Here is a 24,618-nt window from a genome sequence, read left to right on the forward strand (position 1 = left end):
CCCACAAGTTCAAAAGAGCGCCTTGTGGGGGAGGCTTGAATGGGGGTGTTTAAATTCTTAAAATGTTTATTCAAAAACATCAGTTCAAAATTTGGATGCCAGAGGGCATTCCCACTGTAAGTGGGAAAATATTCCCCTGTTACCACTGCCAATAACCCTGTGGGGTTTTTGATGGCATGAGAGAAAATTGCACACTAGTGTGGCGTCACCTATGCAGAACTTCCCTGAGCTGAGATTAATTTCTAGAGCTCAGATGCCCATCTTGCATTTCACATGGAATCATCTAGTTCCAACTGTAGTTTCTTCTCCCAGGTAAGTTCAAGCCCTTCTAATGGGCCCACAGAAATATCAAGAAGTTCTCTATAAAGAAAAGATATGACTCCTCTGCCTGGGTGACCCAGATTTAATCAAATTCCTTTAGTAAGGGGTCCAGTAGCTTGTGCCTTAAGGATCAGCCAATAAATGTTGGAACTGACAAATATGCAACCAATTAAGCCCTGGATCTCCTAAAGCTAACCTGATTTGTTGAATAGAAAAAAGGAAGGAAGGAAGGAAGGAAGGAGAGCGCGCACATGCAATATGTATATAAGTGTTCATGCTAAGGATGTGAGCCATCCTCTGCTAAGGAATGAAATAAATGACTCAAATTGTGCACCTTTGCCAATACGCAACACCAGTCTCAGTGTTGCACCAGATCAGGTGTGGTGTTCCTACACACAGTGTGCATGGAAGGCATTTGAGCCACATACAATGGTACATCTGAGCTGAAAGACTCACATACAGAGCCTGTGGCAGCATCCACAACAGTAGAATACCAGACTGTGCAGTTTGGTAAACAAGGGCCTGCAGTCCACAGCAAGGGATTCAGCTACACAGAAAATAGGAGATAGGAGACAGAGCCAAGAAGGTGCTAAAGGTGCCACTGAGCCAAGATGTGACTTCAGGATTTAACCCAGAGGTTGATAAAACTCTGGGGCAGGGTTAGGGTTTTCCAAACTTTCTGGGTGAGCTTGCAGCTTTTTGGGGGGGCTAAATTCAGCCACAGGCTCCCAGTTGCCAGTTGCTACTCCAGGGATAGTTGAGCTCTGTTCCTGCTCCATTTAACTTAAAAACCAAACAAAAAGCAGCACAACTCTGGCATGCTCCTTGTCCTGGACTCTTCACGTTGGATATGAAATCAGAACAGCACGAAGGAGAAGACAATTTCGCCATTGTTTAATCAAATGGAAGACGTAACTTTCCAGACACAAGCAACATGTCAAGTGGGTGTCTCGTGTGGGTGTTCATTGGAGAGCTCAGACTTAGTGGGAGGAGATGCCGTTTGGACTTACAGTACTGTTGGGAAAACAGAAATATTAACTCCAGACAACAGCCTGAAATGGAACAATTAACGTATTGTCAAGAAGGCAATAAAGCATCCTCAATATAAGGGAGCTGTGGGACCGTATCACTTTCGAATATATTAGCAATCTAGCCAGGAAGAATCCCATTACAATCTGCATATGGCTTAGCTTGACGGATGCTTTTGATAAACCCCAAAAGCTTTGCAGCTCAAAAGCTCTGGTTTTTGTTAGAGAAATAATTATCCCAATTAAAAGTAACAGATGGCGAGGGAAGAGGGGAAGGAAACCACACGGACAAATGGAGTTTGCCTGTGACAACGCAACGCTGGGCAATGCTCAGTGTTTTGGCTTCCTTGACAAAGTCACCCTTAAGAGTAGGCTTAGCTTTTTCACACACATCCTGCTGCCTGGGTGGTATTTTCTTGGACTGGTCTTAACACACTGCAAAGGGCAACTTAAACCATGCATATATAAATGAGCAAATACTCGTTTTTCTCACTAAGAGAGAGGTTGGGCATAGGAAGGGCTCGTTCAGACATGTAGACGCATCGCTGCATTTGTCATCACATTAGCTACTCAGTGCTTGATGACTAGCAGTTGAGTAGCTGAACTTGCTCCTTTGATGGCAACACCATGGTTGAAAGTTGACATCAGGCATACAGTGGTACCTCTGGTTACGAACTTAATTCGTTCTGGAGGTCCATTCTTGACCTGAAACCGTTCTTAACCTGAGGTACCACTTTAGCTAATGGGGCCTCCCACTGCTGCTGTGCAATTTCTGTTCTCATCCTGAGGTAAAGTTCTTAACCTGAGGTACAACTTCCGGGTTAGTGGAGTCTGTAACCCAAGGTGTTTGTAACCCAAGGTGTTTATAACTCGAGGCACCACTGTACAGTGGTACCTCAGGTTAAGTACTTAATTTGTTCTGGAGGTCCGTTCTTAACCTGAAACTGTTCTTAACCTGAAGCACTTTAGCTAATGGGGCCTCCTGCTGCTGCCGCGCCCCCGGAGCCCAATTTCTGTTCTTATCCTGAAGCAAAGTTCTTAACCTGAAGCACTATTTCTGGGTTAGCGGAGTGTGTAACCTGAAGCGTATGTAACCCGAGGTACCACTGTATATGGGAGATAATGTTTGGTGCTTCAGACATTAGAACAGAAGAGCTCTGCTGGATCAGACAAAAGACTTACCAGCATCTTGTAAACCCACAGTGGACAAGCAGATTCCTATGGCAAGCACATGCAGTCATGCACTTTCTACATGCGCATGAAATACCTCTCCTATTGCCTTTGCCAAGACATTGCTCCATGAACTACATCCCTTGTATACTGCCGCTTTAAAAGAAACACCACACTCCTGGTTGATAAAGCTCTGGTTTCGAATCACACTCACCTACACAAATCAAACCTCTCCTACGCATCTGTTAAATGGCACAGAGAATGGCTTGAGGGCACATGACACAGTTCTACTGCTGTCATGAAGCCGTCTTCAGACTGGTCCTGTAGTCTGTCTGGATAGGAGACGCCTGGGGCCATATATAAGCTGCTCTGAATTCCTTGGAAGAAATGTGGAAAGGAAGGCCTGCCTCATCCATTGAGAGCCATCGCATGATCAAGTGATGATTTTACTTCTGTGAAACAGGCATAATAGATTAAACCCACAGAGAGCCCATTCTGACAGCATGGCATTTTTATTCTGCCCTTCAGGTATTTGCCACCCAAGGTGGCTTGCAGGATGCAGCTTACACACTGGGCTGCACATTATCAGCAATAAGCCACTGAGTTAGGCACATGCATTAAAATTGCTTTTATAATCACTCTGATAGTGACGACAACAGGGAGATTAAACAGGATCATGGGCTTGCCAATCTTGGGCATACAGCCATGTATGCAGGCAGCTTTGAAAGATCTGGTTGGCATTCACATCTCATACCTTTCAAGAAGAAATTTGCTTTGCTACACACATAATTTGTATACATTTTGTTGAACGGGATTTATGTACCACGTAATCATCAGAACCTCCATAAAACAACACAAAACCTTCACTTAAAAATACTAATAAAGTCAAACTTTTAAAACCAGTTGATCTAAGGTTTCTCAAAATATAAGTAAAATCATCAGGGCTTCTTTAAAAATAAATAAAAGTGCATGTTAAAATTAAATGTCTAGGTTTGCCTAAACAAAAATGTTTTTAACCAGGTACCAAAAGCAATACAGTAAAGGCACCTGCTTAATGTTTTTCTTTGGTTTGAAATATTTACCTCTGATCCTTGCAGAAGGAATTCTTGGAACAGTGGATGTGCTACCATCATTTCTGTATATACCCCAGCATGCCTCAGGGTATTTCCTGTGCAGATTCAGGGACACAGAGTCAGACCATCGGCCCATCTAGCTCAACCACCACTCCCAGGGACTTAGACAGGATTCCCTCCCAGCCCTCCCTAGAGATACCAGGGATTGAACATGGAGCCTTCTGCATTCTAACCACATGCTGTACCAGAGCTGGGGCCTTCCCTAAGCTAGATTAAGAGTGTGCCTCTTTCATAAGGTGAAAGTGGAAGAAGACTCCTTGACCATGTGCTTTTTCTTCCCATCCCATTGCTGTTCCTTCTTCTCAGATACTAGATCGTCAACTCTACTTATCGTGCAGAGTCGCACCATGTGCACTGATGATGTTATAAGGCAGGGGTCAGCAAACTTACTGCGCCTTAGGCTGGTGTCTCCATACGCTTGCACACACACTATTTCCTGCACACTTCCGGGTCAGAGGAGCACTGGAAATAGCTTGTGCGCATGTGCACGGACCCGGATGTGCACCGGAAAGAACGCTTGTGCATGCGCACAAGCTATTTCCGGTGCTCGTCTGACCTGGAAGTGTGGGCGGCAGCAGAGGGTGGCGGGGGTCACCGTGGGCTGGATAAATGAGTCCCTCAGGCCTTATCCGGCCTGCAGGCCTTAGTTTGGGGACCCGTTATAAGGTATAAACCTGGAATAGCAAAATTCATTATAGGTGGACAATAGCTGGCTATATTCATAGAAGGGAGAGAACGAAGAGTGGGGAAACCACCACTGTCCTCCTAAAGTGTGGAGTTTTTCTACTGCTAGGTGGTTCATTCAGATCTTGCGTAGTTTACCTGCAAACAGTAATGCCAGTGGAATTTATCAGAATTCAGGGGAAATAAGCAAGGCATTGAGGAATGCCCCTGCACTTACATGACTCCTTACCTAAACAGTCGAAAGTTGCCGGGGGCTCTGTAAAGGTCTAGCGGTCAGTGATGAGACAGGCGCCAGGCTAAGCGGCCAAGTGTCAGTTGGGAAGCGTCAGATCAGATAAGTGTCATCCATCTTCTGAACAGCATGGAGACATTTTCCAGAAAGAAGGCACCACCAAGACTGCAGTTGCGGAGGAGAAAGCTGTTGTTTCATGCAGGGCTTTCCCATTCTCCCCTTGTACATCTGATGAAGAGAGCTGTGTAGAATACCCTTGAAAATGGTCTCCCTCAGCAACCTCCCCCTCCCCCACTATCTTCTCCGTCTTTCAGTCTCCAGTGCGCTTCTTGGGGTGGAAGGTATTCACCAACATCCCAAACTATGGCTTGGCATTAACAAGCTTCAGCTGGTGATCCTGCTAAACCTCTATTTGGACAGCACAGAATCTGGTGGTCAGGTTGCTCACTGGGGAGAGATGGTTTGGGTACATAACACCAATCCTGGCCCAACTGTACCGGCTACCAATTAGTTTCCAGACTCAATTCAAAGTGCTGGTTTTGATCTATGAAGCCTTATGTGGCTTAGGAACCCATTAACTCCAGAACTGCCTCTCCCTAACCTGAATCCTGATATCATCCTCTGAGGCCCTTCTTTGTGTGCCTTTTCCACGAGGTCCACAGGGTGGCAACATGAGAATGGGCCTCTTCAGTGGTGGGTCCCTACTTGCAGAACTCTCTCCCCAGGAAGGCTCACCTGGCACCATCATTACATATATTTAGGTGCCAGGCTAAAACATTTCTCTTCTGGCACGTCTTTGGTTTTTAGTTATCTGTAGCTGTGGGTGGGTTGTTTTAACGCTGCCTTTTAAAAATAGGAATGTGTTTTAGATGTTTTCTATGTTCTGTTTTATGCTGGCTTTAATGTAAATGTTCTTGTGGTTATTGCTGGTTTGTGTCTGTGGAGTCTTTTCATGCACCACTTTGGAACCAGGTCTGTCTATATGTTTGAGATGCCCATCAGCAGATTGCTCTCTGTGGGGCTGCTTCCTGCGCTTGTGGGTCTCACATTACAGACATAGCTGTTGGGAAGCTATGAGCCAGCATTAATATTTCCCACAATGCCCCTGGTGTAGTGTTGCTCTGTGTCACTGTGCAAGGCCTAAATGGCTGTCCACAGTGGAGGTTTCCAGTTAACTTTTCCACAGCGTTTCGGAGCATTGTTACATCAGGGGGATTGCAAGAATTTAAATGGTAATTCAAAGACTGGGCCACTTGGAGCAGTGGGCTCAGGGCACCAGGGAGTCAAGAGTCACAGCAGTAGATTTTCGGCCTAATGGAAACTGTCTCCCTTTTATATCTACTCTCAGTGCGTAACAATGATGTACTATCTCCACAACCACCAAGATCCAAAACCACACACACTTGTTTCTTCAAAGAAGAAAATCTATTTAAAAAAAACACAAAAGAACTCCACCCTATTTGTGGTAAAGGTTTTGTGACAAAAACTTCCATATCAAGTAAGTCCAGAGCAATCCAGAGTAATAATAAGGGGTTGGGGTGGGGGTTGTTCCATACAAAATGCTTTATTTATCCTTCATGCCTCCACTCAGATATTTATACCAATGCATACATTTAAAGGTTTAAACTCTATTTCAATTCACAGCTCAATTCATAGGAAAGTTGAATACATAAAAGCAATGCACCAACAGAAATATGTCTGAGACAACATTAAAAACGTTAACACTTGTTCATGAAGTAATTGTCCTCTGATGGGGTTTCTTTAGGGGGAACTCCCTTCACAATGATCATTGGGCGAACGGAACAAGAAAAAGAAACCACCCTTTTACAGTAAAGAAGAGGAAAAGCTCTGAGTATATTTACAATACATACACTATACATAAATACAAGAACAACACATACATAATCATTAACCAACTGATAACATAGGCGTTGCTTAACCGCTATGTAGCATATTAAACGCACAGGAAGAAAACTACTGGGAAAGTAAATGCCTTTAAATAAAAAGAAAGAGAAAAAAACATGTTTGCACTTAAAACCATTTGAAACGTAATGAAGAAAAAAATAAGGAACTAGCACTGGTGTACTTAATACTTTGGGGTGTATGGATACTCGGCTCACTGGCTAATGGCTGCCGTATTCGATCAGGAAAGAGAACTGAATACTGCTCTACTGCTACACCCTGGGATGAAGTTACCCTTCTAGTTTGCAGATAGGGCATGAACGCTAGGATATTGCTTCACGAGGATCCGCCATTCGTTAACAACCTGCCCTCTTCCCCTCATCCTCAAAGCACCAGTTGACCTCCCCTTTCAACAGGAACCAGCAAACACAAATGGACCAGCATTTGAACGATTCTTTAGACCAGATAATACATCTAAAGCATATGTGGGGAAACAATGCATGGCGAATCCCCTCATCCCTGGCCTCGGTCATGCTCGTTGGGGCTGATGGGACAGCAACATATGGCCGGCCAAAGATTCCCCACACGTGCTTTTGGCCTGTCATTGGTAATACCATTTGCCTCCCCTCCTCATGGCAGCAAGCAGCAGAGAAGCCTTAAAGGGATGTTTTGGATAGTATTCCTATTTTAAAGAGAGGAGCAGCAAAATAATAATTCAGTTATACCACGCAGGGATAATGTCAAAGGGCGGGCCTGCACAACTTGTGACCCGCTGTCTACATCATGACCTCTGTGCTTAACTTCCCTGCCTTGTTTTTGAGGTCTCATGCAGGCAGCAAAAAACAAGCATGGAATGGGGTCTGGTAGGCTGTGTTCAGACTGATGGGCCCATTACAGGGCTTGTGGACTCGTTTCCAAGCCAGGGAAAGGTCAAGGATTGTTAACTTAGATTTATGGACAAGTAGGGTGTCCCTTTCACAAGCTTTTTTTTTCTCCTGGTCACAATCTGCTTTGTCTTCCCGTACATTTCAATAATGACTGGGCAAGGGAACTTCCCGGGCAATATTCCTCCAAGTACGTATACGTACTTATATTTCTGAATTGCCTCCACTGCTGGTTCCTCCAGGAAAGGGGAAATGCTATTGTATACTGAGAGAAAAGTGAAGAAAACTGAGGGCTACAAGTGATTCAATCTCTTTGCTTGTGTTCATTTACTCCCCCTCTTGGATTAACCCTCGTTCGTGCAAACAAAGCAGAGGCTGAAATTAATTAAGGGGTGACCATTAAACGCTTTGCATGGCAAATATAAATTAAACAATGAGTCGAATATATTTTAAAAATGGGTGTTTTAAAAGCCTGCGTTGATCATGTGTTGTAAGACTAAAGTATAAATCAGGGATTGTTGAAAATCATTTCAGTACCTCTCAAAGTTGTCAAGTGAGCATTCTATTACCTTCTTGCTAGTTCTAAGACAAAACCCAGTTCTTTAAAAATTGAAAAGCCCTGCCGACCCACTCGCTGTGACATTTATTGCCGTTCTAGGGTTATTTCTGAAATGTTAGAAAAAGGGTATTGTTCAGCGAGTTAAAAGGGAGGCATTAAGTCTCATGACTTTTAATCAAAAGAGCCTGTGCAGCTTGATCATCCTGCATCAGCTTACTGGGTAGTAAGGAAAATCTGACTGCACATCAGCTGCCAATGTGGTGTAAAATATATGGCTGGACATGAAGTAGAAAAAATTTACGGACTTCATTTTAGCAGTGATGTCCATGGTTGGAATTATTAGGCAACACTCCAAAAACTATTGGTGGCAGGATTTGGGAAAGAATAGAAATGCTATACATCTACAACAGATTGACTTGATGCTACCATGGAACTTTTTCTAAGTCACCTGTAAATTTATTTCCTCCTCCTGGGCATGGGAAATCCCATCGACATTGGACAGAATAGGTAAATTGAAAACTGAAGAGAGTAGACAAATGGCACTTTGTGATTCGCTGTGTTGCATTCGCATGAACCCAGTGTAACCTCCCTGCCCGCCCCCCCCATTGAAACCAGAATTGTATAACAATTCAATTACAGTTTATTGCTATGTAAAAAGAATAGGGAACACCCCCATCTTCCCTAATGCTCACAGACAGGCACTTTTCAAATTGTTTCACCTCTGGAGATTTATTTGTAGAGTTTCTTACAAAAAAGTATCTGATCATTATAATATTCTTACTTTGGACATTGACCTGTTAAGGATTTTCTGTGGCAGGCAATGGACTGGGTTCACAGCTTCCCCCCAGCACCCAAATGCCTCGGGCTTGGGATTGTCTGCAAATTGATTTATGTCCTTCTTCTTTTTTTATGAAGGATGAATAATGAGACCCGGGGATGCCCTAGGATGCTTGCTTAAGTGTGCAAACCGACTCAGAATCTTTTTAGATCTACAAATATATCTGAAAGGTTAAATTCTGCTGGAATCAGGTAAGAATGACTGCCATTTTTCGCGGGGCAGAGGCATTCTTCTGAAGAGTTTACAGGAGGAAAACCAGAAGAATAACAATTAATGAAAAGTCCACCATATTAAACAATAAAAATAATGCCTTCTTGTATGCGAGATCTTCACCCTGCCACCAGCAGGGAGCTGATCACAAAATAGGGGCCGTTATCTCGCAGCAAATCCAAGTCTCTCGTTAATTGGCCCTAGAGGCCACATCACACATTACTACTTCTGCTTTCCAGGCTAGAAAAATAGGTTCCTCTATATAGTGTATTAATTGCAGGGAGAGTATCTTTCTCTTTTTCTGGCCAGGTTATGGGCACTAGAAGCCATCATGTGCGTTGGCTTCCGAACAGGCGTCACCAGAGTGAAGACATCCATATTTGGCCACCCTGTAAACAGACTGCTTCTGTTACTCCACTTAACTGAAAGTAGTAAGATGTGAAGTGCCCTCTGTCTGAAAGTCTAGATTATTCATTTTCCCTGCTAAAAACTTAAATGGTTACTATTGGGAAGAATAATCAGAAAATCCTGCAGATGAAGGCCAAGTTCCAAAGAACGACATTAAGTATATCCAAGGGCTTGTACAGTATTTTTTTTTAAAACCAACCTTATTTTTAGTTATTTTCTTTGAACTGTAGACCACCCCCACCCATATTCCCATGCCATATTACGGATTGTTAGTGATACACGTGCCAGTTTCAAACGTGGTTTAGCATGCAGCATGGCCGCGCTGCTGGTTGAGGAACCCAAAACGGAACACATTGGGCAAATGGAACTCAGTTATTTGGATTCTGGCCATTAATAATTTCATTTTGCTTCCCCCCACTCTAGCTTTCAGAAATTCAAAGTGACTCCACTGTCTAGTGACACAACCTCAGGTAATACAAAGCCAAGTGTACATGATACAACAGGAACATGCTTTGACAAACTGGAACATTCTTTCCCACCTCTTAAAATTGTTAATTGCATTATGAAAGCTTTACAATGCATTTTCTGAGCACATTTTTTTTTTTTGGTGATGACAACTAAAAGCTTGTTTCAAAAACCATCCTTCATTTCAATTATTTACATCCTGTGAAAAACTGTGAGCTTGAAAATACTTCTTCACTATCACATAATATATTACAGAATATTGAAACTGTTACAAGTACAGTAAAATACCTTCAATTCTATTTTCTTTCTTTCTTTGTTGTAAAGAAGCAGTATCCATATAATTGAGGTCCATACTAAAAAACGGTGTTGGTACTGCAATCGGTTTAATGTCAGCATATTTAAAAGTACCAATGGGCATGATTGGTTGAGTACACATTGCACGGTTACGGATATTTTTTTTAAAATGAAACTGTGAAAATATAGCAGTTTTAACTTTATACATCTTCATCTATAAAACACAGGCAAAGGCATAATACAGTAATACAAGCTGGTTTCCTAATAAGGTAAAATTATTTTAGCCTAAAGAAAAGCTATTTCCAACTCTGTCTCTTTTTTAAAAATTCTTGAAAGCAATACTAGATCTTAGTTCAGATCACACACATGCGCACAATTAGCCATATGCACTTGTGTGGGGACATGTAGGGAAGTTCATGGGGGCAGAAGGGCACTGACGGTTGCTTATGCTTAGCGAACATCATTTTCTATGTGAAAAGAGCGAACAAATCAATGTTTTAAATATAATTATACACTAATATTTATTTTGATGTATTTATTTCCATTACCTCCCCCCCCAAAAAAAACCTGAAAGGGCTCATGAGTTTTATTTATCGTGCAAGAATTTATCGATTATCAAAGAGACCCTCGTACAAAGATATATTTGCAAAGATATACCGGTATTTGCAAATATATATTTGCTTCAATACGGCTTTGGGAAGGCGTGACATACAAGAACTTCCCTTGAACGGATAAATCTCATCAAGGAAAGCTCCCAAAATGGGAGTATCAATATGGCAACACCAGTCACTCAACCTTAATCTAAATAAGATGATTTCATCCAAGTGAATAAAATCAACAGAGGAGGACACAAGGAGCAACTGCATCTGAATTCCGTGTGTGAACTCATATTGCAAAATGCTACTTTCAAAACGGATCACTTGCTTCATCTTTTCAAACAAATGAGTTGGAGGAGATGGTGATATGCTCAGGATCTCCATATTTGCATCGTACTGTGTTCATTATATGCTGGGCTGGTTTAGGTGGGATGCTTGCAGTTTACAACCAAAGAGCATCAGGTGTGAGGCTGGCCAGGAAATGATGTAGGTCGTGCTAGCGAAAGGCCAGTTCACACACTCACTGGGCGTAGTGCCCAATACACACAAATGTGGGCACATACATCCCCCCTCCCACCATGAATATCAGGAGGAAACGAGTACATGAATTGGGACTAAGAGTGAAACAATGTGCTGCACAGAAGAACCCACATCACATTGCGCCGCCTTCTATGTGCATTAGACCCTTGGCTCTGTGAGTGCATTGATCAGTCAATATTTAAGCAATCTTTTCTGTTTCAGTTTGGTTTCTACTGGTTCAGTGTTACTTCAATTCTTCTATCAGAAGAATGAGACTTGGCTGCATTGGATTCACTTAAAGGAAACTCAACCTGGTTGCTGTTTAGTGAAAATATTGTCAGATTTCAACCACCTTGATATGGATTCTATGGATTTCTGCATGAGTTTGAGTGGGCTATGGCTGCATTAGGCAGGGCACAATACCATCACCATCATAACAGGGGAGCTCTTCTGCATGTATCATTTACATGGCACAATTTTAAGGAGAAGAATGCATTACTGCAGCTTATTTGGAAAAGAGAGAGAACCCTCCCCCTTTCTGTTCTAACAAACAAATAAACAGAGAAGAGATGCATCTATGTTAACTTCTTCAATCCTAACGGACCCTTTTCTTTGATGGCAAGCTACTTTTAACACTAGTGCTAAGAACAAAAGCCTCTCCACACTTCCTTTAGGGAAGCCAGTTCTCTTGCCTACTGATTAACGTGGCTCAAAACAGACCAATTTCATTTTTAAAAAATCTCTTCCCATTTATAAGCCGTGAATAAACAGAAGCTCCTTCACAGTGTGACACAATGAAGCTAAGTTAGCAGATTCCTAGCTAAATGCTATGCCAAATGTTTATAAATTTGTTTTGTCTCCACCCAGAGCTCCACAAGTGCAGAGGGAAGCGTTTTCAGATCGTTGCCCACATCAATGGTCTCCCTTCTCACAGAAGGGGATGGGAAGCCCCAGTATGTATCGGACTACCATTGCACAATGAGAACCTCTTGATCTTTATTTAGGCATCAGTTAGGAAAAGCTAAAATACAAAAAGTCGCCCATCTCTTGTCATATTCAGGTCACACTAACAAAGTCAAAACTGCTTTTTGAAATGACAGGGGGTTGGGGAAGCTCATCTAGGAATTCCCCCCATTCTCTGAACATTGTGTCATGCTGAATTTTGTTCTCTGCGTGATGTAGTGAAGGGTTGGCTAATTTATCCTGCACTAAGAGCGACTTCTTGGGAACGATCCAAACACAATTATAATCCTACTTAATGTGAATAGGGGTGTTAAGTACATGCTTAATTCTCATGGAAGCCCATGGAACTTGGAAGTGTCTCAGTTTGCCTGGCTCCTGAAGATAGACTTACGGAATTTGCACTCTCTATGTACCCTGCTTGGTATAACTTGCACACACTTGTATAAAATGTGTGCAATTTCTGTGGGCTTGGGTGAGGGACAGAGCTGGTGGATTGTGTCCTTCGAATCTCTCCTTTTGGCGATAATTTCATCCTCAAGAAACAACTCGTAGATGTTAGGATATATGACACATCCCATTGCCAGCTGAGTATTTTAGACATCTGAGGTGACCAAGAGCTGTGGTATGGCTAATTCTTAAGAAAGCCATTATAAATAAATGAGCAAGCATAGACTCCCTGAATCTCCCTTTGTTTTAATGGTCAGATTTAAATTCTTCATATAGGCTGCTACCTAGAAAGCCAATTTGTAGAAGCTTGCTTATTATGATTTACAATTCTGCTGATCCACCTTCTAGTCACATGTTCCTATCCCCGAACTACCAAACTTCTCCAGCCGAAGACTATTAAGCTGTGTGCCAGTGAGGGAATTAATACCAGCCCTTTTGAAACAAGAGACATACAGTGTGGTCCCATTTGTCCCCTACTGCCCTGTGATGAGAGCCATTCACATATTTCCCATTCAGATAAGCCCACTTCTGATGGTCCTTTCAGCTAAAAATCGGGAGGCAGGTACTAAATGCATGTATTGCTGCTGTGATAGGGGCAACTGTAGGCTTCTTGGTATGTTATCAATAACAGCATCCGGTATGTTCTATACTTATCATATTTTATTCTCTGTTTTGAATGTCCGTCTTACATTTGACTTCATCTAGCAATGTTTTATTTTGAAATCTTTAGGACTAGACTTTAGTTTCCCATTCATATTGCCTTGAATAGGTACTTAACTTTCTCCAGTAATGTTTTATTCCAGATTCTTTTCGCTGACCTTTTAATGTAGGTTGTAAACTGCTTTGATTTTTTTCTTTCTTAAAAATTTTAAAGCAGTATAGAAATGAAATTAATAATAACCATCATTATCATCTTTAAGAATATTTTAAGCCAGTCTGAGAGAAGTCAGGCTTTGTGGCCTGCTCAACGCTTCATTTTATTTCTGCCTTTTTTGTTTTGTTTTTGCAGCCTGTCTCATCTATTATAAATAGGGGCTAGGGGAAGTTCTAGCCATCATTCGAGCAACACAATCAGAGCGAGAGAGCGAGATGGTTCGCCTTTGGTTTCTCAGGGAACTTTCAGGCAAAATCTGCCCATGAGAGCTACTTTCTTCCAGCAGAAAATGTTACTAGAATCAGTGAATCCCACCTGTCAAAACTGCTCCTTGACATACATGGAGCAGATATTTGGCTCCAGATAGTCATTCTCCAGACATTTTTGGAATGTCTACTCACGCTGCCTCAACCCAGCACAACTTGACTAAGTTTTGCCGAAACCAACAGAAGACTTACCCCGACTAGCCGTTGCTTTTAATAAGACACAGCGACATTTTCTGGACTGAGGTTCCATGTTTAGGAAACAGCAAGTGTTCGGAGACCTCACAAAATCTACTTAAAATAGCTTCTTCCTGACTACTCCTGCCATTGATGTTGACGTATTCAGTTCCCTTTCAGAAACAGCTATTCCTAGAGGCTGAAGCTCTAAGCACATTTACACTGAAAGTAAATTCTTCAAGCAAGTTGGAAGGCTGCTTCACACATGTGCATTCAGCATGGTGGCTGTAGAATCGACTCGATGGACCTGCATGTGTGAATGAGCATTGCAGATCAAGCAGTACAGATCCGAAGGTTTTATCCCATCCCGCAATGCTGTGCAATGGAATCAGTTCACACATTCAGTTCAGGAGTCAACACCTGCTGATTAGGGAAGAAATGAGAGATGAAGCAACGTACATGTATGTTTGAACATTACTCACTTTCAAGTAAATATGCAGGGGGTTAATGTGTTGGTTTAGGGATGGTGGGTCGAACTTTTTTTCCCTACTGTGCAGCCAGGATGTTACATTTTAATGGTCTCTTCCTGTTATAAATTAAGCAAACAGATGTAGAGAGGGTTATTTCACACTGAAATGTTACTGGTGCCTGTTTTATAGATTCTAACAAAAACAGAGATTTACTTTAAATAAGGATTAAAAAAAAAATAGTGGCTTCTAGAGTCTGGCATGATGACAGAGGGCTAAATATGTAAAATACCGCCATCTTTATTGCATAAGTGTGCTGAGGAATCCTTTCACTTCAAGGAGATTCGTTTGTATCCCTCCTCTTTCCACTCGCTAGAGCTGGCTTCGTAGATTGTTGATCACTCAACAATCAGGCGTGGTGATATTCTGCCGTGTTTCAATAATAATCTTTAAAAAAAGGCGGTGGTAGGAGAAACAGGTGAAGAGGAGATCCAGGAGGCTTGTTCTTTCCAAATGTTTATGATATCCGGTCTTTGTGATAGCAGTAATTCTTCAGCAGGGAAAAAAAAAGTGTGAGAAAAGGTACAAGCCATAAATACTTTTAAAAGGACATGGGTTAGAAAATAATGCCCACTCTTGTCGCATTCAGGCTATCATCTCCCAGCTGAAGGTGATAACTTTGCCCATGCTGGAAAGCCGACTTCAGATGGGAGACAGAACAGTGGCACTACACTTCCTGCTTCTTTGTGTATATGGGACAACGTGGAACGCCCCCTTTTGTGCTAACGCCATCAAAACGGGATTCAGCCCTGCTGAATTCGCTGTAGTTAAAAGAGACCCAGCTCTTGGTACTTCCTTTTTTTTTTTTTGGTGGGGAGAGGGGACAATGTAGCCTTTTTCAGACAAGCATGTGCCTTCGGCGGTGCAACGCCAAGTGATCCGAACGAGAAAAGCTTCTATCACAGTCCGCGCACTTGAAGGGCTTCACTCCCGTGTGTTTGCGGTAGTGCCTCGTCAGTTCGTCTGAACGGGCAAACTTCCAGGTGCAGCCCTCCCAGGTGCACTTGTATGGTTTCTCTCCTAGGAGACAAGGGGGAAAGGCATAATCATACTGGGTTCAGAAACCTTGGCAAGCTTAGTCTAGGAAAGGAAGATCAACGAGAGAGACTTGGTGCTCATGCAACATTGCAACTCACTTACCTGCCATACCTTGCGAGAACGGATATCATCAAGTCTCTAAAGTGTCAGGATTCAAGCCTGCAATGGCCTTGAACTGGAATTTCCGGGTGGTGACGGTGTCTGTTGTCACTACTACATAACTCAGGCCAAAGGCAATTGGTCATTCCAGCAAGGAAGACTCTTTATACCAAGGAAGGGGAACTTGCTGCCTACCGGATGTCATTGGACTCCAACTCCCAGCAGCCCCAGGCAGCAAAGCCAATGGCCAGGGATGCTGGGAGTTGTAGTCCAAGCCACGCCTGCTTTACAGAAATTGGCCACATTTTACCCCTGGCCCCTAACAAAGGCTTTTGTTTTAAGCTTGGGTACTGGTCTGACCTATTGTTGCTACTTGATGATGATGATGAATTGAATTTATATACCACCCTATACCTGCAGGTCTCAAGGCAGTTCACAGAATAAAATCAAAATATAAAACCACAAAATGCATAATTAAAATAAAAACAACAGCAATCCAACAAGCCCCACCCTCAAATAACCCCCATTTCACCTGGCTAGCCAGTAGTATATGAGAAAAGGATTTAGGGGTCTTGGTGGACCACAAGCTTAACATGAGTCCACAGTGTGATGCAGCAGCAAAAAGTGGCTAATGCTCTTCTAGGCTGCTTCAACAGAAGTAAAATGTCCACGTCAAAGGAAGTGATTGTCCGGCTCTGTTCTGTCTTGGTCAGACCATACCTGGAGTACTATGCCTAGTTCTGGGAGCCAAAAGATGGATATTGAAAAGCTGGTACATGTGCAGAGGAGGGCAATGAAGATGACCACGAGTCTTGAAAACAAGCCTTATGAGGAACAGTTGAAGGAGCTGGGTATGTTGAGCTCAGAAAAGAGGAGACTGAAAGGACAGCCATCTTCTAATATCTTAAGGACTGTCACATTAAAGATAGAGAGAGATTGTTTTCTCCTGCTCTAGAGACCCGAACCAATGGCTTCAAGTTACAAGAAAGGAGATTCCGATTAAACATCAGGAAGAACTTTCTGACAGTAAGAGTTGTGGACTCTCCTTCATTGGCAGTTTTTAAGTAGAAGTTGGATGGCCAGCTGTCATGGATACTTTAGTTGAGATTCCTGCATTGCAGAGGGTTGGGCTAGATGACCCTCAGGGTCCCTTCCAACCCTACAATTCTACGATTCTATGACCCTCTGGCTTAAACTCAAAAGAAGTTGGGTTGTCAACAACTTGATAATCCACATTTCTTCAGAGCTACCAGATTATTGTAGCCAAGAGGATTTGTATCCTTGGCATTGCCCAATTGAAGCAATGGAAGAAGAACAGTTGTTTTACCTGGTTTAGTAGTGTTATCCTAGATTGAAATGTTCACATGTTCACAGTGACAACAGTGAAGGCTGTGGCATTGCAGTGTATCCCACCCTCAAGTTAAATGCCAAATGCTAACAGACAGTTGAAATATTTTTATTCATATCTAGATGGTCATGTTATTGGGCCCCAGGAATTTGGCAGCTGGTATATGGGCACGAACCGAGCGACAGATGGCCTGGCAATTGCTAAAGACAGCATGCATTGAAATGCAGTATGACATACTCTCGCCACAAACAGCTGGCTAGCAATCCCATACCAACACACCAATATATCTCCTCTGACTTGGAAGACAGTCCATAGCCAGAAATCTGGCAACTACAGAGGAAGTGACAGAGGTCTATAAGGAAATGCAGAAAACAGGTCATCTGAGGGATTTAAACTACAGTTATTAATTCAGAAAATAACAAGAACCTGCTGGATGAGGCCAATGGTCCACCTAGTCCAGCATCCTATTCTCAGAGTGACCTGTGCAAAGCTTGCAAGCTGGACATGAGTGCATCAACACAATTCACTGGGAATTGTTGTTGACATCCGTCTGTCTCGAGAGACGATGGAGTGCGCCTCCAGGGGTGAAGTCAAACTGCTGTGTTAGCAGCAAGTGAACTCCTTGGCGTGCAAACCTGGGCAGTGTGTCTGGAGGTCCGGGGCTGCCCAGATGATAAGACCCCTTATTGACCTCACTAATGTGGTCCAAAGCAAAGCAATGTGTTTAGCACCAGCTTGGCTACAGGAGTTTCCGGAAAAAGGCATGCAAGGCGCCATCCATCTTAGGACTCCACTCTGGACTTGTGAAGGGTTTACTTCTTAGCCTTTTCTACTCCCAAAGAGTAGACTTAATTTATTTAAATGCCAATTGCCCATCCACTTGTTCTTAAGCTAGGAATGAAAATGTCAAGGACCCGCTAATCTGTTATGAAGCTAGGGAAATATCTGATCATGCCCTGTTCTCCCTTCATTCGCCAATACATGGAAGGAAAATAAGAAAGTCACCACTGTTCCTCTTGCTTGTCATTCATCCCAGTGCTTTTCTTAAACTGGCACACAACATTGCAAGGCAGTAGCAGAGTCTTCTTTCTTACTGAGCACATGGTCTCCCCATGTCCCATCCTTCTATCTAATCCAGCCTGGTGATCTTCAGACGTTCTTGGACTCAAACTACCACCAGCCCTAGACAATGTTCAGAGATGATGGGAGCTGGAGACATCCGAAAAGCACCAGGTTTGAGAAGACTGCTATAATCTACATATTTTGTATCTTACGAACATAAAAAGAGTCCATCTAGATCAGTCCATCTTTCTCCTTGCATCCTGTATCCAATGATGGGCAGTCAGATTCTTCCCATTTAAGCACAAAGGCCTGACTCTTAAGCAAGCTCAACATTTAGGGAAGAGGATTCATCTTGTCTGGCAAGTCTTGTTTTGTTTTCATGGTGGAAAAAGGGAGGGGTGGCATCAGAAACCAAGAGAACAAAAGGAGAGGCAGAATCTCAAGCTAGTGCTGAGCGCTAGTAATTTATTATTACAAATAAATTGCCCAATGCTTTTCAATAGAAATCCTTTTGAAAGGACATTCTCCCAGTGAGCTGTTTTAGCTGGCGTACTGCACTAAGAATATGTGCACGACCTTTTGCCCCTGAAGAAGAGTTTCCATGCAATAATAAATTACTACTTTTGAGCACCAAGAGCTCCTCCTCACCTTTTGTTCTCTCTCTACCCCCACTCCCCCAATTTCATGGCCACAATCCAAAACAGAGCTTTTGTTTCCAACACATGGGATTCAGAGCGCTTGCATCTGTGCTGGATTGTGGCCTATATGTTTACATGTTCTCTCATTAAGAGTTTACCCCACAGCTAGTGATGGGCGGATCTGTTCATTTTATGTCCTCCAGTCTTCAGTTCTCCACATTTCCACACCAGCCTGCAATTATTATTTTCTAAAGTCTCCATCAGCATTTTTGTGTAATTTTCTCTGAATTTTGCCTAACAAACACATTTTTACAGAGCAATTTCCGTTAATAAAACACATTTTTGTATGCTATTTTCACTGATATATGCATTTCTATGCACACTTTGCTCTATTATATGCATTTTTCGAACCCCTTGCCTGCCTGGAGAATTGCACCAAAAAAATAATATTAAGAGAATTACTAATTCCACAGGACAGCTGTGTCTTTTATTTCTCGTGCTGTTTTAGAAAGTGCAAATTGGGTTGGTTCTCCTTTCAATATGAACGGCATTTAATTTCTCCTCCTGCACCGCCCCCCCATCCCTACCCCAAATTTAAGCACCACTGAATGCAAGCCCATGGCTTTTCATGTGCTTCTGATTTGTTCCTCTGCAACAGGACCAGCATTCGTTGCTGTTAAAATTCATCACCAAACGCAAGACCCATCATTTTCCAAGGGGCACCAATCAACCTGGCGTCATACGACTTAAGGAGGCTGACAGGCAGGCAGACCTGCTCCAACCCACAGAGGGTCGGCTACTTATGGATCCACCTTGCTGAACCAAAGTGGGTCCTCACCTCTGCTCTATTCACTGCTACAGGTAGCCTCAAGACCCACCTTTGTAGCTACTGTTAGTGGGATATCTGCCGCCTCTTCCATGAGTCTCCCACACCAGGTCAGGGCGACGTAAAAACTCACAGGGCTATCGTAACAGCAAGCTTAGAACACCACACTGGGAAAATTGGACTAGCTGAGTTTAGAATTAGCTCCCACCCACCCCCTTTGTTGGTTTTGCTGAATCAAAATGGGAATTAGCATTCCCCGGCTCCTTGAACCACCAGTACACTGCACCCCAAAGCAATTGATGGCTTCAGCTCCACTTTCCAATGCATTTTGAGCAGATAAAGTTGAAGATTAGGTAAAGATAGTTATAGTTGGCAGCCGGAGGGTAAGCTATAATAAACTATAATTTGCAGGTTTGACTCTAACCCAAAGGAGACCTTAGTCATTTTTCAGCAGCTATTTTTAATACAAATATTTAACATTTCCCCCAAACAACCCTTGAACATGCCCACATGCTGAACTCCCATTAATTACTGTTGTTAAATGATTGTTCACCACACCCATAACCTGATACAGCGAAAGGGCGGGAGGGGGGAATGATTATACTTCAAGCATGACCTGGAATCCCAACAAAGTCTAATTAAAGTACATGGCCACCTCGACTACCAAATTAAATCTGAAAGGCAAATCTTTCATGCCATTTATGCTCCCATCCACTTGGCGAGGGGGGCGAGAGTACTTAGCCAGTAGTTATGCAGGTGACTAACTGCATTTTGGGTTGTGCCCAAAATACACATTACTTGGACAATAAAAGTGTTTTAATTTAATGTGAAAACATTGCTGTAATTGACATAACCTCCGAGGGAACATGCAAACAGGGAATTGGGATTCTGTGTATGGAGTGGGACAAAGAGTGGGAACAGCTGCTGATTCTCCTTTGTTGATCTCTGGCCCCTTCCCATGTTACGCTGGTGGCCTGGGAGATGCTGAACCATGGCTCAATCTTTTATTTCCATTTTCATTTAAGAAGGTTTTCATTTTATTCACAAAACATTATTTTATTACCAATTTAACATTTGCACATGCCTATTCTCCCCCCCCCTTCTTTCTATGTCAAAAACACGTATTTTCTTATTCCCCTTTTCTCCTTAAAAAGCAAGACATGCAGTCCAGGCATTTACACACATGTGTCTATTACCCCAAAATTGAAGGGGTGAAGAAATAAACTGTATTCCAAGCAAGATTACAATAACCCCTTTCCTAGAATTTGAATAGTGTGGCCGTTTCAAGCTTGCAAGTTATAACATTTCATGTCCTAGTTTTACATGACCATAGGGCATCCATAGCTGCTACACTGTGGAAAAAATGTGGGACTGGACAGCAGAATTTCCAAAAGCCCATGGAAGCCGCCTGGGTGAGTTTAAAGGACAATAGTTATTTCAGTTTCAGAATGCTTCCAGGTTACAATCAAGTTCTGGTAGAAGAAGCTCATCGTATCCTGCTCAGTGCAGGGATTTCGTCAAGTTCCTCAAACTTGGCATCTATTGATGCAATGTCTGTCATGAGACCTGATGGAGGACACAAAGGCCGCTTCAGGTTATAACTAAGGGTCAAGAATAGGGATAAGAATCCCTACCAGCTGAGCATGTCCTAGTGCCCCCCAAAACAGCAACAGTTCATCTAGTACTGGGCTGGCATGGTAGAGGAGAGGACATTAGAAGAATAGCCTGCTAGATATTTCTGCTTTTAATGCTGAATTGTAAACTGTTGCAGCCCACCCTGGGGCCTGTGAATGAAGGGTGGGTAATAAATTTAATCATCATCATATCTGTATCAAATGAGACATCAAACCAGCTCAGTTGAACTCAGTTGAACCCCGTGATGTGGACTCACATCTTCATATTTTCTTGGTATGCTGAAAACTGGGGCAGCCAGAATTTGTATGATGTATTTTAACTGCACTGCACTGTGTGCTACTGGGACCAGTTCAAGATGTTAGTAATGGCCTATATGGTCCCAAATGACTCAGGGGCCAAGTATACGCAATACCTCCTCCAATACCAGCCAACTCAGTTATTAAGATGATGTTTCTTATGAAAATTCACAGTAGGGGAATGTGCCATAGAGTCTTCTCAGTGGTAGCAATCTAACTCTGGAATGTTACCCCCTTTGTGATAGCTTTGTTTTCTTGATGCTTAGATGTCAGCTGCAGAATTTTTAAACTCAGGCTTTTATAAAGTGAGGTTAGGTTGTTTTTAATACCTAACAGTAGCAGTTTTGATGGTTCTGATTCTCACAGGTATTTTATAGTTGTCTTGGTAACTGTTGCATTATTTATGGTGTTGTGTTTTTACTTTATTTTATTTTTATTGTAAGGAGCAGGTGGCGCTGTGGTCTAAACCACTAAGCCTCTTGGGCTTGGCATTTGGAAGGTCAGCAGTTCGAATCTGCACGACGGGATGAGCTCCTGTTGCTCTGTCCCAGCTTCCGCCAACCTAGCAGTTTGAAAGCATACCAGTGCAAGTAGATAAATAGGTACTGCTGTGGCGGGAAGGTAAACCATTTTCCGTGTGCTCCGGCTTCCATCACGGTGTTCCGTTGTGCCAGAAGTGGTTTAGTCATGCTGGCCACATGACCCGGAAAGCTGTCTGTGGACAAACACTGGCTCCCTTGGCCTGAAAGCGAGATGAGCGCCACAACCCCATAGACGCCTTTGACTGGACTTAACCATCAAGTGGGTCCTTATTTTATTGTACATCACTCTGAACTTCCTTGGCAGGAAGGGAGATTCAGAAATACAACAAATGAATGAATAATAAAACCGCACCTAGGTGTAAATTTTCTTCTTCGGGGCAACAGCAATCAATGATGTTTCACTTCATTGTGCACTTGCCACCCAGATGAAAACACAAAGGTGATGCCAAATTGGGCCTTATCTGAAGTGTGAAAATGAGGAAAGTATATGGCAAGTTAAGTTTCATTGTTATGTGGACTCCCACATGGTTCAGACAACTTCAGCTATGACATTGCAAACCTATAAAAGGACAGTGGCTTCCTGAAGCAGCCATACTCACATAGAGTTGCAAAGCCAAGCAGATTATCACACCACAGTTTGCATATATTGAGCTGCATCAAAGCAGACAGAATATACTGAGTCACAAACTGATCAGAAATGAGTGTGCCTTGAGTCACTTGCTCTCACGAGAGCACTTTGATTCAGTATGATTTAAGTATGCAATATAAGTGAATGGGCTGAATCATCTTTATCTGTTTGGGGGAAGTTATGGAACGTAAGCTTTGTAGAACCATCGTAATAGCAAATTATGCAAATAAATGCTCTCATTAGCACATTGACATTGAGCAAACACATGGGAACTATATGTTCTAAGAACAGAATAACTTATTCATAATCTATTACGGGTCAACTTGGGGCAAAGTCCCAGAAATTGCAACTACGGATTAGTTTCCTTGTTCTAACACTGACTCATATGGACTTTGGGCAAGTTGTGATATGATGTATAATAAATCAGCAAACTTAAGGAAGAATATATATCCCTCGTCTTATTCTTCTGTTGGTTAATGTGTCACTCCTACGTTCAGGCCAAGTTCTCTTCTAAAGTTACCCTTCCCCTATTTCCTCACAAATTGCCTGCTGTTGTCTGCAAACAATGTCGAAAAATGAGGCATAGGTCACCAAGTTGTGGTGAGGATCCTGAAGGAGGAGATTCTAATCCAACCTTCATCAACCTGGTACCCTCCAAGTTGACAAAGGCTGTTCTAATCAATGGTTCGAAGAACTCATTGACTAAGAGGCCAGCTTGAGAGATGTGCCCCAGAATCCTTTGCAGCATCACAGTAGGTCCTGCAACACAGCTCTTGGAATTTGCATAGCTTTCCTGACATCCCAGAGTCTGAGCAATTCTTCTCTCTGGTACCAACTAGGTGTACTTCTGGGCATAATAGGGGCATACAGGAGGTGTATTATGAAAATCTGAGCCAGGAGTGAAGCTTGTAAGAGGGAAGCCCAAGATATGCTGAGAAGGTTTCATAGATTTATCGCGAATCCAGTCCGTATATCATTTAGGACATTTGCACTACAAATTTATGGGAGCATGGTACCAATTTAACTGATCTGGCTTCCGACTCAGAATCCTGGGAATTGAAGTTTTGTAAGGTGCTGAGGATTTTGTTAATTTGGTGGTAAGAGGAAATAAGCATGTATTACCATTTTATAGGTCCGTATAGTAAAAGCTATGGTTTTCCCAGTAGTGATGTATGGAAGTGAGAGCTGGACCATAAAGAAGGCTGATTGCCGAAGAATTGATGCTTTTGAATTATGGTGCTGGAGGAGACTCTTGAGAGTCCCATGGACTAAAAGAAGATCAAACCTCTCCATTCTTAAGGAAATCAGCCCTGAGTGCTCACTGGAAGGACAGATCCTGAAGCTGAGACCCCAGTATTTTGGCCACCTCATGAGAAGAGAAGACTCCCTGGAAAAGACCCTGATGTTGGGAAAGATGGAGGGCACAAGGAGAAGGGGACGACAGAGGACAAGATGGTTGGGCAGTGTTCTCAAAGCTGCCAACATGAGTTTGACCAAACTGCTGGAGGCAGTGGAAGACAGGAGTGCCTGGCGTGCTCTGGTCCATGGGGTCACGAAGAGTCGGACACGACTAAACGACTAAACAACAACAAACCATTTTATATTTCCGGTGTAGTTAAGCACTTGCTGTTCCAGTTCTTTCAGCCCATACCTAATTTTTCTATCGTCTTAAGGAGCACCATTATCTTGGCAATTCTGGTAAGGGATTCACGTTCTAATCCACGTGAGTGACAAGTGATATAGAAACTTAAGTTTTAGTACGGAATCAGAAATGAAAACACGGAACTCAGAAAACAAAATGCTAAGAATCAGCTTCCTCTACTGCTTGCTTAGCTATGCTTTCTAAAGCAGGGTGAAACATGTCCCTTAGGTTACAATGCAAAGTTTATACAGCGTTTTTCTACTACCCAAGGGTCCATAGTCCATTCTTAAGGGAGAACTGCCAAGCTGGCTGTTTGCTCAGGTACAAAGTTGCAAGCGTGTTTCTTTGGCCACAGCCCTTTGGTTACAGC

The 24,618-nt window shown here is 42.7% G+C and overlaps 1 protein-coding gene and 1 long non-coding RNA gene across 7 annotated transcripts in view; both read right to left on the reverse strand.

Moving 5' to 3' along the window:
• Positions 1-587: 587 nt before the first annotated feature.
• Positions 588-3,903, reverse strand: LOC310761279. Of its 2 annotated transcripts, XR_014547304.1 has the most exons (4): positions 3,602-3,903; positions 2,734-2,971; positions 1,068-1,335; positions 588-1,029 (listed from the first exon to the last, which is right to left on the reverse strand). It is a non-coding gene; the product is annotated as an uncharacterized lncRNA (long non-coding RNA). The 2 variants fall into 2 exon arrangements; XR_014547305.1 differs by lacking the exon at positions 3,602-3,903 and having other exon boundaries at positions 2,734-3,367.
• A 2,210-nt stretch (positions 3,904-6,113) lies between these two features.
• KLF12 (KLF transcription factor 12) overlaps positions 6,114-24,618 on the reverse strand; it is a 231,328-nt gene continuing 212,823 nt past the window's right edge. For all 5 annotated transcript variants that reach the window (XM_083610928.1, XM_083610926.1, XM_083610927.1 and 2 more), the window contains one exon: positions 6,114-15,514. In XM_083610928.1, coding sequence (XP_083467054.1) covers positions 15,333-15,514 — 182 coding nt within the window. In that variant the 3' untranslated portion in view covers positions 6,114-15,332. The remainder of the gene's footprint in view (positions 15,515-24,618) is intronic.

The sequence above is a fragment of the Podarcis filfolensis genome (assembly GCF_964270895.1).
Source record: "Podarcis filfolensis genome assembly, chromosome: 4".
Lineage (NCBI taxonomy): Eukaryota > Metazoa > Chordata > Lepidosauria > Squamata > Lacertidae > Podarcis > Podarcis filfolensis.